Source organism: Myotis nattereri (genome assembly GCF_964212035.1).
Source record: "Myotis nattereri genome assembly, chromosome: 17".
NCBI lineage: Eukaryota > Metazoa > Chordata > Mammalia > Chiroptera > Vespertilionidae > Myotis > Myotis nattereri.
Window position 1 is genome coordinate 35,508,773 of NC_138092.1, and position 18,815 is coordinate 35,527,587.

At 37.4% G+C, this 18,815-nt stretch overlaps 2 protein-coding genes across 5 annotated transcripts in view; both read left to right on the forward strand.

Annotated features, from left to right (window-relative positions):
* The window catches only part of LOC308533598 (serine/threonine-protein kinase Sgk3), a 104,804-nt gene extending 100,261 nt beyond the window's left edge, over positions 1-4,543 (forward strand). For all 4 annotated transcript variants that reach the window (XM_081111631.1, XM_081111630.1, XM_081111633.1 and 1 more), the window contains one exon: positions 2,530-4,543. In XM_081111631.1, coding sequence (XP_080967757.1) covers positions 2,530-2,700 — 171 coding nt within the window. In that variant the 3' untranslated portion in view covers positions 2,701-4,543. The remainder of the gene's footprint in view (positions 1-2,529) is intronic.
* Positions 4,544-9,925: 5,382 nt separating this feature from the next.
* Positions 9,926-18,815, forward strand: part of MCMDC2 (minichromosome maintenance domain containing 2) — a 28,257-nt gene continuing 19,367 nt past the window's right edge. The window contains exons 1-7 of the mRNA XM_081111635.1: positions 9,926-10,114; positions 10,207-10,337; positions 10,411-10,470; positions 12,738-12,933; positions 13,549-13,671; positions 13,789-13,893; positions 17,351-17,476. Coding sequence (XP_080967761.1) covers positions 10,021-10,114; positions 10,207-10,337; positions 10,411-10,470; positions 12,738-12,933; positions 13,549-13,671; positions 13,789-13,893; positions 17,351-17,476 — 835 coding nt within the window. The 5' untranslated portion in view covers positions 9,926-10,020. The remainder of the gene's footprint in view (positions 10,115-10,206; positions 10,338-10,410; positions 10,471-12,737; positions 12,934-13,548; positions 13,672-13,788; positions 13,894-17,350; positions 17,477-18,815) is intronic.

Genomic DNA, 18,815 nt, shown 5'->3' on the forward strand with positions numbered 1-18,815 from the left:
TGTTTCAGACATGGCTCCATTAGGGACAATTTCTGCTCCTAATTTCTAGCGTTTGCAATAAGAACCTTGGATCTTTAAGAATAATTTAATTTTTCTCTTTAAATTAAGAGTCCACTGAGTTTAGTTATTTGCAAATAAATGTGTCATCCGATACATTAATGAGTTAGGGATTCCTCCTAAGCAACCCTGGAAATGGCAACAGTGTTGACGTCAGAGTCAGACACCTCCAGGTTTGGATCCCTGCTTGTTCTATGACTAATAAATTAAACTTTTTAAAGCAAGACCCACAATTCGGAAGCCATAAGAGAAAAAAATTGGTAAATTTGACCACATAAAATTTAGAAATATTTGCATGAAAAAAACTGCAAATAACAAACTGGGGGAAATTTCCTTAGTACATAAAGCATTCTTATAAGTCAATGAGGGGAAAAAAAAAAAGACCAAGTATGAACAAAGGACAATTTTGAAAAATAAATACAGGTATCTTTTAAATATATGAAAAGATGTTGAAGGAATGCAAAATAAAATCCTTACAGGTTTTTTTCACCTAATAGATTAACAAAGATCAAAAAGTTATCTATACTAGAATAAGGTAGATATTCCCATTCACTGTTCTCAATACTTGTATTCTTTTACTTAACCCTGACAACAATCCTATGAAATAGTACTGTTATTTTACACCATACTTCTGATGAGTGAACTTAAGCACAGAAAAGGTTAAGTAACTTGTCCACAGTTTAATGAAAGTTGCAGAACTGGAGTTTGAAGACAGAGCCTTCCCTCACTCTTAACATAAGAAATACGGTATTGTCCCTGACAGTACTAGCCATGAGCCATAAGGGCATTCTCAAAATATTTATAAAGTCAGGCAAGAGAACATTTATTGAGCACCTTATACATGTCAGATTCTGTGAATTTTATGTATTAATGCATCAAATCCTTACAAGTTTAACAGACAGGTGGCAGGATTCTTATTTTACACAAGAGGAGACAAGCTTTCCTCTTACAGAAGAAATAGGGTAGGTTATATAAAGAATTCTAGCTAGCAAAACTCATAGCCAGAATTCAAACCTTAGTTTTATTTCAGAACCCCTGCTTTCTAATGTTATATGTAAGAATTTGGTGACATTTTATATATATAATTTCTAGTGTCTATTTGCCCCTGTGGTGGAATTTCTAATTTAGAAGGATAGAACATTCTGAGTTTTCCTGGCTTCTGCTCTGCTGTTTGTAGACCTACCAGGCTAACTATATCCTTAGCTTATAATAACTGCTCTGAATCCCTATCTGTTCACCTCAGTTAGACTTGGTGAATTGAACTATTTTTAAAAATATATATAATTTTATTGATTTCAGAGAGGAAGGGAGAGGAGGAGAGAGAGATAGAAACATCAATGATAAGAATCATTGATTGACTGCCTTCTGCACGCCCCTTACTGGGGATCGAGCTTGCAACCTGGGCATGTGCCTTTGACCAGCATTGAACCCAGGACCCTCAGGCTGATGCTCTATCCACTGAGCCAAACCGGCTACGGCGTGAATTGAACATTTTAAAGCTTCCCCTTTCTCTTAGAGCAGAGCTAACTAGAGTTTCAGGGATGGGCTTTAACGGTGAATCACCTCAATTTGCAACCCAATTTTATCCGTACATACATTGGAAGGGGGATAGGCCATTCGCTTGTGAAAGAAGATTAAGAACCACTGCCTTTGAGCCTGAGCAGACACCGTGCTTCGTGCTTCGTTTTCTAGTTTCCTGGTCCCTTTAGGCCTTTGGAACTAAGGGTCTCATCACAGAATGCTTAGTGACCTCTGTGGCACGAGAGTCACCTTTCACAGTTTTACTTACAGCCCCTCCATTCCTTCATCAAAAGGCTTCATTTGCCCTAGCCGGTTTTGCTCAGTGGATAGAGCATCGGCCTGTGAACTGAAAGGTGCTGGGTTCAATTCTGGTCAAGGGCACATGCCTGGGTTGTGGGCTCAATCCCCTGTGGGGGGCTTGCAGGAGGCAGCCGATCAATGATTCTCTCCCATCATTGATGTTTCTATCTCTCTCTCCCTCTTCCTTCCTCTCTGAAATCAATAAAAATATATTTTTTTAAAAAAAGGCTTCATTTACCCAAAGTTGAGAAACTGGATGGGCAGGCATTTAATGGGAGCTCAAATGCAAAATGCTGTTCTGAAAACCTACCTGAACCCTTTTTCTAAACTTAGAGGTGATGAGTAGAGAGCAGGGGGGTCGTTTGCAGGGACTGAGATTTATATTAACATTGGTAAGGACTCTGATGCTAGCTCTCCTTACCCTTCTCTCTCCTCCCCCCACCCAACAACAAGTACCTTACCTGTTAGAAGGATCTCACCTAGGTAATAAAAGCAGAAAATGTTCCAAAGCAATGATGAAATAAGAAGACAGCTGAAATTGCCAGGAATCAATATACACATCCATGAAGGGTTTAATGAAGAACTAAATTCATGAAAAAGCTAAGGTGAATAATAGTTTGTTTTTTTGTTGGTTTTTTTTTGGTGTTTTAGGCAGGACCAGATGATATTAGGAACTTTGATGCAGCGTTTACGGAAGAAACAGTTCCATATTCTGTGTGTGTGTCTACTGACTATTCTATAGTAAACGCCAGCGTACTGGAGGCTGACGATGCATTCGTTGGTTTCTCTTATGCACCTCCTTCAGAAGACTTATTTTTGTGAACATTTTGCCATCCAGGAACCATTGAGCAAATATAAACCTATGTACAGATGAGACTGAAATTCCTGTTTGTGTGAATATATTCAAATATGTTTAGTGCCTCTTTTTTACATATAATGTTAACAACTATGAAAAATGTATTTTCTGCTGTATGTAAAAAAATAGTGCATTTCAAAGAGCTAACTTTGGAATTAAAATTTGTATTCTTGTTTATTAAGCTTATTTTTAAACAGAAATTTTAAAAGCTATTGTTCTTAGCATTAACCTATTTTTAAAGAAAACTCTTTTGCTAATGACTGTTTTTTTCCCAAGTTTACACTAACACCTACCCAAGATAGACTGTTTTTCAACAGCCTATTTCAGTTCAGTTAACATATATTAATGCCTTTGTAACTCTACTTTGATCTTTGTTCTCAGATCAGAACTATGCAATTTGTATGTGGTTGTTTAAGAAGAAACCATACCTGTCCATAATAAATCTCTGCTTGCCATAATCAGTCTTGGTAGGATTACAGTGTAAAAGCATAGTTAACACATTGGCTGCTAATTAACACTTTGAGTAACTGTTCATTCTGCAGGTCAAATTAAAAAGTAACAAAAGGAGGCCCTGGCTGGGTAGCTCAGTTAGGTAGGGCATTGCCCTGATACACCAAGGTTGTGGGTTCAATCTCCTTCAGGGAATAACAAGAATCAACCAATGAATACATAAAAAAGTGGATCAACAAGTCTCTCTCTCGCTCTCTCTCTCGCTCTCTCTCTCTCTCTCGCTCTCTCAAATCAATAAAAAGGAAATCCTTTGCTTTTGAAATACCAATTTAAATTCATGAATTATTTTTCTTCTGGAGTAAAAGTAAATATTTAATAGTTGACATTTTAAATATTCCCAAACATCTGAAGACTAATAAAGTACTGCTGGATTTTTTTTTTTTTTAGGTGGTGCCAAAATGAATGTATCTGTCATGTATTTATATTACAAATACATTCTATTTATGTTCTTTTGGGCCTTTTGAATGTTTAATATACTGTTAAGTAGGTCTAAATCTTGGTATTTAGTTTTGCAAATAGCTTTTCAAAACTGTCTCCCTAATTGGTTGTTAAGTGAAAAATATCGAGCTTTCTAAAATATTTACTTAATTGGGAATTAAAAAGTAGAATAGCAAATTCGGGGTTAATATAAATGTGCACAGTTTTACTATAGTTTAACAGAAGTTAAAAATAATTCAGATAGATGCCTAGCATCTTATGTATCTTAGAAAACGTATGGGAAATTGACCTTAAAGTCATACTAAAAACCAACTAACTTGTGTACTTGTAATTGTAAAAGAATGCTTATCTTGGAATTCTGATTTTTAGTTTAGAGATTTTGTAAGTCATGTAGGAAACATTGTGAAAGAATTTAGTGACCCAGTTTAGATGCTTCAAGAACAATCATTCTTTCCATGTGTTTTCTCTTGAGAAAGAAATCACAAAAGCATTTCACACCAATACCCTTTGGTTTACAGATGTTCAGCAGAATGGGGGGAAGGGGGTGTGCTTTTCTTAGATTAATAATTTGCATTCAATACACTGAATCTTCCTTTAGAAGTAAGACTTTAATAACAACACTGTAAATATTTGTTTTATTTGGTACTACTGTAAGTTCTCCTTTTATACAAAGCTCTTTGCTTATAAAGCAAAATAAAGACTAGTTTCTTGTATGATTTTTGTACTCAGCCACTCCTTAATTAAACTGCCAAAAATTCAAGTGCAATATTGTATATTTTTAAGAACAAATTTAAAATAGAATGTTGCTGTTTTTTGGATCTCAAAAAAAATATAAATCTTACAGAGTGTAATAAAACTAGCAAAAAGATTCATGATCATCTAATGCCTGTCATTATTTTAAATTAAAATTGGTGATAGTTACAGTATCATTAAAAAATGAAATATATATATATATGACAAGTAAAATTTTACCTAAATAGTTGGACATGTAAAAATTACTAGATTATTCCATATCCCAAGGTGATAATTCTTTTATTTGAAACCCTAAAGTGTACGCAGGTGAGTCTCAGGTGGCTTGAATTCCTTAACGTGATATGCCAAGTTTTGGTGTAAATGAAATCCACTTAGGGCAGGGATTGCTATGTGGCTTCGTTTGGATGCTCAAAAGGATTCGCTGCTATAACATGATAGGCTTCCTTCGCTGCCACCTTGTTCTTCTTTACTCACCTGATACTAAGAGAAATTGCTCTCCAACTTCCCTGAAAGCATTTCAATTGGAGATTTGTGTCATTTACTAATATTTAGCTTTTTTGTGTCTTAACCAATATTGTATAATCATCCATTTATAATGCTTTAAACATATTCCTCAGTAGGTGAAAGGTTTCCTACACAAAAACACTTCTCATTTTACTATTTCTTTACATTACACTGATTTTTGCGGAGATAAGTCAGAAAGAAATATAGCTGTCTTAAAATGTTACCTTTTAGGTATTCAAAGTCAAAATAGTGGAGAATAATTTAAAGCGATGTTACACAAAGAAAAAAGCCAATAGAGAAGTATAATCTCAGCATGATATAGCAATAAAATAGCCAACCAAAGGGTCCTATACTAAAAAAGTTAATTTTACATAATGTCTTGATAATGCTGGGTCACCATATGAATCTTGAGGATTAGTGTAAAACAGAATAACATCACTCTACATGACCCCACTTATTGGAAGAACCAGACACGGTGATTTTAAGAAACCTTGCATGCAAACATGACTTGGGAGTTTTTGTGGTAAATTCTCCTTTGCAGGAATATATATCATGGATTCAGCATTTCTTCTAATGTATTTTCATAATTGTTTTTATTAGGGGACAGAGATTTCCCCTTCAATATTAGTTAAATCTTTGTGAGCAAGTCTATAATGGGTTGTCAGCATTTATGGGTTTTTATGTTTGTATTAACTCATGGAATCCAGAGGCTTATATACAGAAAAACTCCCACTCACATGGTCAAATTTGATCATGTTGGATTTGGTAGGTCTTCCCAGATGGTAGGTATAGCCTTACAGTGTTGAATTTTTTTCTTCTGCCTCAATGATAGTAATAGTGCAACAAGAACAGTTTACTTTGTTTACTGATACATTGATGCTGAATGCTAGCAATTTATTTAAGATATCCCCTAGCAGTGTGCCTCAATCATATATCAAAAATTAGATATCAAAAGCAAATAAACTGTTCTTGTTTGCAGATGAGTATCTTTGTAGAAAATCCAATAGAACTTCTAAAAGTTCTGGAACTAATTGATTACAACAAGATTGCATCATACACGGTTAATATATAAAAATCACTTTCTTATATACCAGCAATTTGAAATTAACACCATTTACATTAGCAACCCCCACCCCAAAAAAAGGTATAAATCCTAATAAAATATGTGTAAGATCTATATGAGGAAAACTACCTTCTCTCTGACAAATTTGCCTATTCTTGACATTTCATATAAACAATCACAATATTTGGCTTTTTGTGTCTGGCTTCTTTCGCTTGGCATAGTGTTTTCAAGGCTTATCCATGTTGTAGCACGTATTAGGACCTCATCCCTTTTTATGGCCAATTGACTCCATCCACACTTTATCCACTTTTTTACTATTAACAATCCGATGGACATTCTTGCATAAATTTTTGTGTGTTTCAAATCCTCTCGTGTCTATGTATATGTATACTATGTGGCTGGGGATTGTTGGCTCATCTAGTAGCTCTGTGTTTAGTCTTTTAAGGCAGCCCCCGGGATGTTTACCAAATTGTCTGCACCATTTTGCATCCCATTAGGAAAGTTTTTATTTTTTTCAACAAACATGGGCACTGCCGGCCTGTGATAAAAGGACCACCAGTGGTTTCTATCTTTTTTGCTTTGCTTTGCTTTGCAGGGAGAGAGGGGGAGTGACTGGAGGGGCGAAGCGCCCGTGGGCACGGTTGCCCTGGTGACAGGGAGGCGCTGTCCCGGCAGCCCCCGCGCCGCCGCCAACGGACCGAAGCTGCGCGCGTGCGCGCTCGGGCTTCCCTGTGTCGCCGGCTGGGGCGGCGCGCGGCTGGCGGAGGTCTGTGGGCGCAGGAGCGGGGGCCCGCGTTGCGGGGCTGGGGCCCGCGGTCCGGAGGGGGGCGCTGTGCGTGGGAGGGGCCCTGGACCCTGGGTGCGAGGCCGGAGTCGCTTCGGCGGCGCTGGGTGTGAGGTGATGTCCTGCTGGCGCGGCCCGGAACGAACACCCGCCCGCTCCGGTTCCGAGGGAACCGGCGCTTGGGTTCTCTAGACTGTGAGGCGGCGGCTAGAATTGGATCCGCGTTCGCTTCATCAGTGCTTTCCGCGCGTTTCCACGTCTTTTTCTCCACTTTCCCCGCCCCCGCCCCGGACCTCTGCTTTCCCCGCGGGCTTAAGCTACTGAGTCCGGCCGGAGTCACCGCGTCCTGGTGCTCGTCTGGGTGCCTGTCTCCGATGAACTGGAACATTCTCCTCCTCTTCTCCGGGTTCGGTGTTTGGGTGTGGAACATCCACACGCGGGCTGGTCACCGGGTCCGGCGTGAAATTATCAAAGTCGAATCCATCTCCTCTGCGCCAGCTCATTCCTGATGCCCCAGGTCGGACCGCTGTCCGTCTGTCAGGACGGTTTCAATGGCTGGAAACTGTGGACTCTTCCTCTATTCCAGCCCATGGACGGCGGGCTCTGGCTCCCAAAATAACCTGCGGATCACTTGTTAAAAACGTTCCTGGCTTTTCATCGCCTGTGTGATGACCACGGGCTTCAAAAGTTTTTATACTCTGGTTGGGTCTCACCCAATCATTTCATTAGCGTCTAGAGCAGCGGTTCTCAACCTGTGGGTCGCGACCCCATTGGGGGTGGACCAACCCTTTCACAGGGGTCGCCTAAGACCATCGGAAAACCCATGTATAATTATATATTGTTTTTGTGATAAATCACTATGCTTTAACCCTTTGAGTGCCAACCAGTATCCCAGGAACGATGCTAAAATTGCCAAGGCATTTTTGCTGATTTTACAGCAGTTTAGGAAAAAATTATGAATTGCAAGTAAATGAAGTTACATATTCAAAAACCTAAGGAAACCTTTACTACATTGACATATTTAGCAATATCATCATCACTAATAAAAGCAGACTTAGAACTGGACGCCATTTTGAAGCTTTGATCGCGCTCCCCGGCACTCTAGGGGTTAATTATGTTCAATTTGTAACAGTGAAAATAATCCTGCATATCAGATATTTACATTACGATTCATAACAGTAGCAAAGTTACAGTTAGGAAGTAGCAACGAAAATAATTTTATGGTTGGGGGTCACCACAACATGAGGAACTGTATTAAAGGGTCGTGGCATTAGGAAGGTTGAGAACCACTGGTCTAGAGGCCCTGTGCACAAAATTTGTGCAATGGGGGGGGGGAGGTCCCTCAGTGTGAGAGGGTGCAGGCTAGGCCGAGGGACCCCACCAGTGCAGGGTCAGGGATGGGGGGATGCGGGAGGTTGGCCAGCCAGGGAGGGACCGCAGGAGGACTCCAGGGCATGTCCAGCCCGTCTTGTTCAGTCCCCATCAGCTGGGCCCCAGCAGCAACCTAACCTACCAGTTGGTGCATCTGTCCCCTGGTGGTCAGTGCAGGTCATAGCCAGTGATTGGGTGGCCTTAGCCTGTCATTAGCATATTATGCTTTGATTGGTTGAACGGACGACCAGACACTTAGATATTAGGCTTTTATTATATAGGACTAGAGGCCCGATGCACGAAATTCGTACAAGGGGCTCGGCCCTCACCGCCCCGGCTTCGTCCAGAAGGTCGTCCGGACGGTTGTTTTGCTGTTTAGCCGTTCGATCAATTTGCATATCATGCTTTTATGATTATAGATAGCCTCCCTTATTTCAGCCCCAGAAATCTTATGTCCTAATGAAGCACACATGTATTGCCCTGAACACAGCATACGCTTTAAGATATATTATAGGAACGTATGGCCACAGAGAAATGGACTCTGAAGTTTCCCCCTACGTAATAGCGGAAAGGACAGTCTCAGTTACTTTTCTTTGAAAAGTGGCCTAAACTCCAAGTAGTAGGAGGCCTAAAAACATCTTTTACTCATTTGTATCCCCAGTGCCTAGGACAGTCTGGTATCCAATAAATAGCAAATGCCCAATACATATTTATTTATTTATTTAATATATTTTATTGATTCTTTACAGAGTAAGGGAGAGGGATAGAGAGTTAGAAACATCGATCAGCTGCCTCCTGCACACCCCCTACTGGGGATGTGCCCGTAACCAAGGTACATTATCTTGACTGGAATCGAACCTGGGACCTTTCAGTCCGCAGGCCGACGCTCTATCCACTGAGCCAAACTGGTTAGGGCAGGATCTGTCCTAACACAAGTATTGGCAGATATTGTTTCCAATTATGTTTGCTGTTCTTTAAATGAATTTTACATTCTCCACTCTTGTTACTATGGTTTAACGTTTTATGTTGGTCGCTATTGAAGATTTAAAGCCAGAAGAGGTTTTATCATCTGATACAACTCTTTCATTTTGATTTTCCCCTAGCAGCCTAGAAATGCTGGGTCTAGTTACTGGACTCTAGTACCAAGTTCTCAGATTTTGTAGATTAACTACACTTTGTAACTTAGATTGAATTTATGAAATAACTTTTGCCGCTTTCATTTTTTTTTAAACAACACCTAGAGAACCTCATCATCTAATATTTATTTCAGGCAGCATTTTTTTAATACCTACTTTGTAAAGAGACGTTTGAAGAAAGAAATAATTAAGTTTGAAAGAAATAATTAAGTTTGCAATCTTGTAGAGACCCTTATAACCTAGTGTTGATAAACATGTGATTTGGCAAAAGAAAACACAGTTTTGTTTCCCTTTGGATAGGGATTTCTTTTTTTTTTTTTCTTTTTTTTTTTTAAATATATTTTATTGATTTTTTACAGAGAGGAAGGGAGAGAGATAGAGAGTTAGAAACATCAATCAGCTGCCTCCTGCACATCCCCTACTGGGGATGTGTCCGCAACCCAGGTACATGCCCTTGACCGGAATCGAACCTAGGACCCCTCAGTCCGCAGGCCGACGCTCTATCCACTGAGCCAAACCGGTTTCGGCAAGGGATTTCTAAAAGTTGGAAATTTTATGTTGTTTTATCTCACTGCCAATGTTAAGTTGCATAGCCTGTAAAGTTTTATTAGAGGTCTTCAATGTACATTTTACTTAATTTTATTTCTAGGTTTTGTCATCTGTGGTCTTTACCAGCCATTGTGGTTTAATCAATTAGTAACAGAGAAGAATCATTAAAGAGGAGAAAATGTCAAATCTAAAAATGAAAGAGGCAGCCCTTATCTATCTTGACAGAAGTGGAGGGCTCCAAAAGTTTATAAATGATTGCAAATACTATAATGGTATGTTTAGCAAAGGTAACTTTATTTTAGAAACTTTAAAATAAATACCTACATATGACTATCCTCATTTTTATATTTGTGTATTTTTACAGATTCAAAACAAAGTTATGCTGTCTATCGATTCAATATTTTAATAAACCCCTCTGATATTGTTGAATTAGATGCTGAACTTGGAAATCACATTTTACATCATCCTGTAAAAGCTGCTGAAGTTTTTCAGTCAGTAAGTTAAAAAAAGAAATAATTTTATGCCACATGAAATTTTTGGTAACTTTTTTGTTTGTTTGAAATCACAGGTCTGTTTTATTGCTGTTAAGACTCTCTCATTAATTGGACAATTACAGACTGAAACTCAAGTAAGTTTTAGTTCAATTAAACAAAGATAATACATATACAGTACTTTTAAAATGACTTGAAATAAATATTTTATATTCTTTTTTGTTTATTAAAATGAAATTTTCTAAGTTCAATAGAATATCTTACATACGCTTCTTTGTTTCCTATATTATCACTTATAACATTAAACATTTTGATAATAAAATATTTCAAACACACCCCAAAATAAAGGGACTAATATGACAAACCTGCATATGTCTGTCACTCAGATTTAATAGTTTATAATATTTTGCTATGCCTGCATCATCAACATTTTTTCCGAAATATTTTAAAACAAGTCCCAGATACTCTGTTATATCACCCCTACATAGTTTAGTATCAACCTCTAAAAATTGTGGACATTTTTCTTATATAACCACAGTGACATTACCACCCCTTATAAAAATAGCAATAATTTCTTGGTATCATTATAATATTTGGTCTGTATTTAAATTTACCCAGTTGGGGCCTCAAGAATGTCTCACAGTTAATGTGTTCAAAACCGGGTCAAAGCAAAAGTCTACACATTCTAATTGGTTTTTACATCTCACTAAATCTCTCTTAGTCTAGAGCCATTTTTCTCCCCCTCCCTTTTTATACCATTGAATTTTTAAAGAAACTAGTTAATTGTTCTATAAAATGTCTCATAATCTCTAGTTAACTGATATGATCTTGTGGTATTTGACTTGTCCCCCTATACCCCATGTATCTGGAAAATAGAAGTTGGCTCTAAAGGCTTGCTTAGATTCAGATTCAACTCATTTTGACAACAATGCATCATAGTTAGTTTCATAGTTCATATTACACTTCATTAGGAGAACTCTGCGACCTGTTGTCCCATTTTAGCAATGCCACAATTCATCATTGAGTTTAGGTGATGTCAGCCAGATCCCTGCAATATACAGTTTCCCTATCAACTTCCACCTAAAGGTTTTTGCAGCCATTGATGATCATTACCTAGAATCTATTATTTCATTAAGATTGCAAAATTGTGATTTTTCTATTTTAGCATCCATCAGAATGTATTAACAGAAATTATTCTATAATAGAAGTTTTCTTTCATCATCTCTTTGGTTACCCTGAAATACAATTTGTACAAGAAAGGCAGAATAAATATTTGATTATTTCCATTTATGAATTATCAGAGTAATGAGTTGAAATCTAGCCTCTAATGATAACCAATAGTTATTTTTGTTTTTGTTCTTTTTTGAAAATAATTGTGAGGAACTCATGAATTTTTAAGTATATCTGATATGTTTCAATGAATCTTTGTCATTCTTTTTGATGCTTTTATTATCCTACCTTTGGTCTTTGGGTATCCCTTAAAGTTTGCTCCTATCCCCTTTGGGCCCATCCCATTAGTTGTTGTTTTTTAATTGATTGATTTTAGAGAAGAAATGGGGAGGGGGAGACATTGATTTGTTGTTCCACTTATTTATGCATTCATTGGTTGATCCGTATGTGCCCTGACCAGGATCAAACCTGCAACCTTGGCATATCAGGACAATGCTCTAACCAACTGAGCTACCCGGCCAGGGCCATCCCATTAGTTTGGGGGTTTTTTGTTTGTTTGTTTGTTTTTGTTTTTGTGTGTGTGTGTTTTTAAATATATTTTTATTGATTTCAGAGAGAAAGGGAGAGGGAGAGAGAGATAGAAACATCAATGATAAGAGAATCATTGATTGGCTGCCTCCTGCATGTCCCCTACTGAGGATCGAGCCCGCAACCCAGGCATGTGCCCTTGACAGGAATCGAACCTGGGACCCTTCAGTCCACAGGCCGACGTTCTATCCACTGAGCCAAACCAGCTAGGACTCATTAGTTTTTTAGAGCTCCCTTGGTTTCTAGCACAAGGAGATGTACCAGATCCATCTGGTATATTTTCTGCCCCAGACCTGGAATCAGCCATTTCTCCTTAGGACCTGATTCCTTTTAGTGATAAATTATATTTAGCAATCACAATCTGGGCAGTAGAAATGTCTTATATCTTTTCAGTGACTATATCCAGGAAATGTGTTTTTTTTAGGGAAAAGTATTAGTTAAAAATTATATTTTCAATTAAAATGTAAGATTTTAAGGGTTTTGCATCTTTAATTGTATATTTAAATATCATTTATGTTTAAAATTTTTATTTCTAATAACACTAACAAATCATTTACTTGATTTACCCTACAAATATACATACATTATAACGCAAGTCCAATTGGATCTGCAGTTTTTATTAATACAATTTTTATGTTCTTATTAGATTAATATCGTGCTGAAGTTAACACATTTACCTTCTCTGCCAAGTTATAGTCTTAATTTTTGTGAGTTTCAACTTGATTATACATCTCAAAGATTTTATATGATGCAAGGGATTGTGATTGCAATGACAACTGTAACCAAGTATACACAAGGAGCAAGATTTCTTTGTTCAGATGAAGCATGCCCTCTTTCAAAAGGTAAATATTAAAATGTAAAATCAAAACATTAATCAATTTATTGTTTAATCCTAAATCATGTTTACAGTTAGTTCTAAAACATTCACAGAGTAGAAAGCATGTTAGAAAATTTGGTGTCTCTCAGTGTTTATAAGTTGAAATGCATTCATTTTCCCCCTCTCGTATACCAACTTAACAGGTGCTCTTGTATTGCTGAAGTACTTGTTCTCACATTGTTTCATAAGTGTTTTTTCGTGCTGTTCCCACTCCATGCAATATCCTCTCTCAACCCTTTGGCTTAACTTCACTTTAGTCCTCCAGGACATCTTTCCCATTCATCCTCATCTCTCAATTGGGTGGGATGCCCTCCTCTCTTCTCTCTGTAAATGAATAATACACACTGAAATTATGTTTCTTAATGCCTACTATTGAAATTGTGTGTTTAAGTATCTATACACCAGTGCCTTAGCACAGTGTTTAGCAAGAAATAACCATCAATAAATGTTAATTGAACTGTTCTGAACCCACATGCAAAATTGAATTAATTATACTTTGAATTAGATTAATTTTAAAGAACTGAAAATGGATAGCTAAATCCAAAACAAATTTAGCTTACTTCTGTTCTCTTCTTTTCAGGATTTCAGTATATAAGAGTGCATGCGCCTGGTGCTACAGAATCTGCAACAGTAAGAAATGACTTTTTATGTAATCTGTGTTCTTCTTCACTTCAAGAAGACAGAAAATTTAGAGTGCTTGGTGGTAAAAAACGCTTTTACATTTGTAATTTTAATTTTCAATGTAGTGTCTAATATTTTAATGTGGAAATTAAGTTGAATAATACTCTAATAACATTCTTTTTTTGCTCTTTGTGTTAAGATAAACAGATAGTTGAAATAATTACTGCAAAGGCACTTCATGCTTTTCAAGGATATTCTAATACCCAGCCATTTAGGTTTCAATCTCTTACAATTTTCCTAAGAGGTAAGTTCTATTTGAACTAAAAGCAAGTTGCTATGAAATATATAAAATATGTAATTGAGTTACTTATGCTTTTATATTATAAGTGGTACTTCTACACAGCTGTCCCCCTTTATCTATGGTTTCACTTTCCATGGTTTCAATTACCTGTGGTCAACCATGGTCTGAAAATATAAAGTGGAAAATTCCAGAAATAAACAATTAGTAAGTTTTAAATGGCACACTATTCTAAGTAGCATGATAAAATCTCCCGGGATGTGAATCATCCCTTTGTCCAGTGTCTCCATGTTGTACACGCTCCCTGCCTGTTTGTCACTTAGTAGCAATTGAGGTTATCCTATCAACTGTCAAGGTATCACAGTGCTTGTGTTCAAGTAAGTAACCCTTATTTTACATAATAATGCCACATTCACTTAACTTTTACTTATATTGTTATAATTGTTCTATTTTATTAGTAGTATTGTTGTTAATCTCTTACTGTGAATAATTCATAAATTAAACTTTATCATAGGTATGTATGTAAAGGGAAAAAACAGTATATATAGGGTTTGGTACTATCTGTACTTTTAGGCATCCCCTGGGGGGTCTTGGAATGTATACCCCACAGGTAAGGGGAGACTGCTATAGATTAAAAATAATAGGTCATCTTATTCTTGAGTGTTTTAAAGAGTCATATTTAACTTTATGTCAATTATTTATTTAGTTATACAACATTCACTTAAAAATATATTAGGACTTGCTATGTCGCAAGCACTATACTAAGGCTCAAGGTCATCATTATTTTATTTATGGGAATGATCTCCCATCATTCTATGTGTGTGTCCTATGTAAATATCAGAGTTATTATTTTAGAATATAGGCTTCATGAGGGTAGAGACTTTGGTTTTTTACTGCATGTAAGGTCATTGTAATTCAAACTCAGGCATTACAATTTCAAAATATATGCTTATTAGTGGCCCAGTGCATGAAATTTGTGCACATTAAAAGGGAATTAATTTAGAGGAAATATTTTAATACTGCTATTTGCCCTTTCTCTATAATAAAAGTGTCAGAGATGAAAGAAAATTAGTAAAAATGTTTATGAAAATCTTCCTCCTGTCAGAGTCTGGGGCATGCCGCAGGACCCAGAGTCAAGTCCCCGCCCACCCACATGCACCTCGAAATCGCACAAAACCCAGACCTGGCCAGCCCCACCCCCGTCAAGCCCCGCCAGGCAGGGGGCGCAGCTTTAAGTCCCCCAGCCCAGTGCCAGGCGGGGAGTGCGGCCTGAGGTCCCCCAGCCCTGGCTGGGGCAGGGGGCATGCCTTGATATCCCCCATCAAGCCCCGTCAGGTGGAGGGCAGGGCCTGAGGTCCGCCATCAAGCCCTGCTGGGCAGGGGGGCGTGGCCTCAGGTCCCTGCTGATCGCTCGTTATGAGAACCCCACCTCCGCTGTGGGCACAGCCATCTTGTGATGGTGTTACACATGAGGGTCAATTTTCATATTACCTCTTTATTATATAGGATAACACTTCATTCTATTATATAGTATTATATATTACATATAATCCATATATTACAATATCCTATATAATGAAAGGGTAATATGCAAATTGACCCTAACAGCCAACCAGAATTGACTGGTCACTGTGATGTTCACTTACCACCAGGGGGCAAACGCTCAGTGCAGTAGCTGCCCCCTGGTGGTCAATGCACTCCCACAGGGGGAGCTTTGCTCAGCCACAAGTTCCTGCCTCCGTGGCAGCGCTAAGGATGTCCGACTGATGGCTTAGGCCCGATCCCCCAGGAAGAAGGCCTAAGTTGGCGGGTGGACATCCCCCGAGGGATCCTGGACTGCGAGAGGACACAGGCCAGGTTGAGGGCCCCCCCGCAAGTGCATGAATTTTCGTGCACCGGGCCTCTAGTATAAATATAAATGGCTATCCAGCTTATATTTTAGTAGAAAACCCTTTCTTCAAATAAATTCTTACATAGAACCTAAATGATTTTTTTAAAATTACGTGAATAAAGTTTGACTTTTTGGGGTTCAAATCAGAAGAGATAACAATTTCCTAGACTCCTTGCCTTCATCTTGACCTTTCCTTGACTTCAGGACACATCCATCAAACTCTAAGATTCCATGGCACAATTGAAAAACTATTCATTTTTATTTTCCTTTCATTATTTTCCGTATCATTTAATTCAGTGGTTCTCAACCTTCCTAATGCTATGGCCCTTTAAATACAGTTCCTCATGTTGTGACCCAACCGTAAAATTATTTTCGTTGCTACTTCATAACTGTAATTTTGCTACTGTTATGAATCGTAATGTAAATATCTGATATGCAGGATGTATTCTCATTGTTACAAATTGAACATAATTAAAGCATAGTGATTAATCACAAAAACAATATGTAATTATGTGTTTTCCGATGGTCTTAGGCAACCTCTGTGAAAGGGTCGTTCGACCCCCAAAGGGGTCGTGACCCACAGGTTGAGAACCGCTGATTTAGTTGTTGTTGCTAGTTTGGTTGGTTGATTTGAAGTTTTTATTTTCTCAATTCTTGAGCCTGAGTCTTCTCTTCCAGGTCTACAGGGTACACCAGTATGCTTTCTGGAACATTAAAAAAAAAAAAAAAGAGCAAGAGAGAAAAGGATAAAAATGATAATCACTATTTGATCTTCCTCATAGAGAGAAGTTAAACCTTGTTTTGCTTTATAAACCTGTCTTTCCTAGCTTTACAGCTACCCAACTTCTAACTGTAATGGAAGATTAAGATTTTTGGTGTATGTTTTTTTTTAAATAACGTTTTTGAACTTGTGCAAAAATTTTGCCCAATATCTAAGTATGAGAGAGGAATCTAGTATAATGCAAGAGGGTAGACTTTGGAGATAGGCAGACCTAGATGTGAATTTCAGTTTTGTTAATTTTAGAACTCTGTCCTTTAAGAAGAATGACTTTAGCTTTGTGCAAGACACTTAACCTCTCAGTTTCTTCATATATAAAGTGGGGATGACAGTATCAATCTTACACTTTACAGTTGGGTAATGTATAGAATAGTACCTTGCCTGTATTATAGACAGTAATAGTACCTTTTAAAATTATTTTCTCCCTTAATAAAAGTATTATTTATGATGTTATTTTTATTAACATTTCTTGTCATTTAATGTTAAGATATTTTATCTTAAGTAGAATGATCTTGTTTTTCCTTTTGATCATATATAGGAGACTACCTAGTTACTATGTAACATGCTTCTTGAAGTTAGTTCATCATTGTCTATAAGTGTCAAAATTTATCAGCAATAAAATTGCCTCAATTTGCATCATTAATGCCATTCTATCTGGATATTATACTAAACAATAGTATCCTTTACAGCTAATTCAACTACTGAATTGTTACTAGTTCTAGATCTTTGAACTATATGATCGTGTACACGTTTCATTTAGTGAACACATTTTCTTTTGCGTTTAATAATTTTAGATGAATTGGTGAACAAAATGAGTATAGGAAATGAGTATAAAATTATTGGAATTCCAACCTGTGTAAAAACTTTACAAACTTCTGTCTGTATAGAGGCAAACAGCATCACTTTTTGCAATCCAAAAGGTAAGGAAAGTGCTAGTATCATGTATTAACAAATATTTAAATTTAAATCCATTTGTTTAGGAAATAGTATTGGCTGCCTGTGTGCTAGGCACTCTTCTAAGCATGAGGGATACAGTTGTGATAGGACAGTTAAGGTTCCTACTCTGAAATCAGATGGTAGACAGTCAGTAAACCTATAAACTAATCAATAAGACAATTTCAGATAATAGATGCTATGAAGGAAATAAAATGGGATAATGTAGAACCTTCCCATATGAAATCTTTTTTTTTTTTTTTTTTTTTTTTTTTTAGCTAAACCTTATTTTGCTTTTGGTGTTGTTGTTTTTTTATAATTAGCAATGAGAAAAATATTTCAGGGTACCAAGAGTTAGGATTAGTCAAAAGGTTTTTCTACCCTAACATTTATTTTCTAGCCTTAACTAGCTAGATCTTAGCTTGTGACCTGAGAGAGCCCAATAAACTATCATCCTTTTCCTCATTTGAATTCTGAACCAATTGAGATATAAGACAAAAGAGAAAGGCAGACGGGGGTCAAAATATCAGCTATCTTACAATTTCTTTAGCAATTTCAATATAATTAAGCATTAGGTAAACGAAAGTGGAGAGCAGACCTCTTTTAACTTGTCACACAAATATTTAAATGTAGCAAGGGCTAGTTAAATTTTGAATAGAGTTAGATTTTTTGAAGAATCCCTAGATAACCATCTGCAATAATAGAGACCTAAGTAGACTTTAAATGCAAGTTGATTCTAGATACCTCTGCTTATCTTGAAGAGAAAGTTTCTTAATAAAATTAAAATGTTGAAGAAAGAAAGGCACTAATGCACAATGGACATTTTAGTGATCTTTTAAATGTTTTCTGCTGTGAGGTGTTTCAAGATTTATTGATTTAGTAGCAGAACATGACTTATATGTAGGTGGAAAAGTATGCTTTCTCATGCTGAACTCCGGAATTAGGCAAATTTAACCATTCAACTGTGGTAAAAGCTACACTAAGGCAGCCTTCCTTGGTCCATGGTCAGGGGTGAGTAGAAGAAATCATTGCTCTATGATGGTAGCCTGTCAGAGCACAGCTAGAGCACAGTTCAGCACAGGTGCTCTGAGTTCATATATTCTAAATTCTGCTTGACTATGCCAACTGTGGGGGCGGGTTCCTTCTCAAACCCTGCCCATTGCACTAACTGTCCGGGCCAAACCCCTCTGCCAGGGACTGGACCTTCTTGGACACCAGGTGGTAGACGGAGAAGCCATGAGAAGTTGTGGATGTATAAGAATGAGTCTTTCATATAGAAGCCAGTGGCCATATAGCCATCAGACAAAACAGTCCTTCACAGCAAAG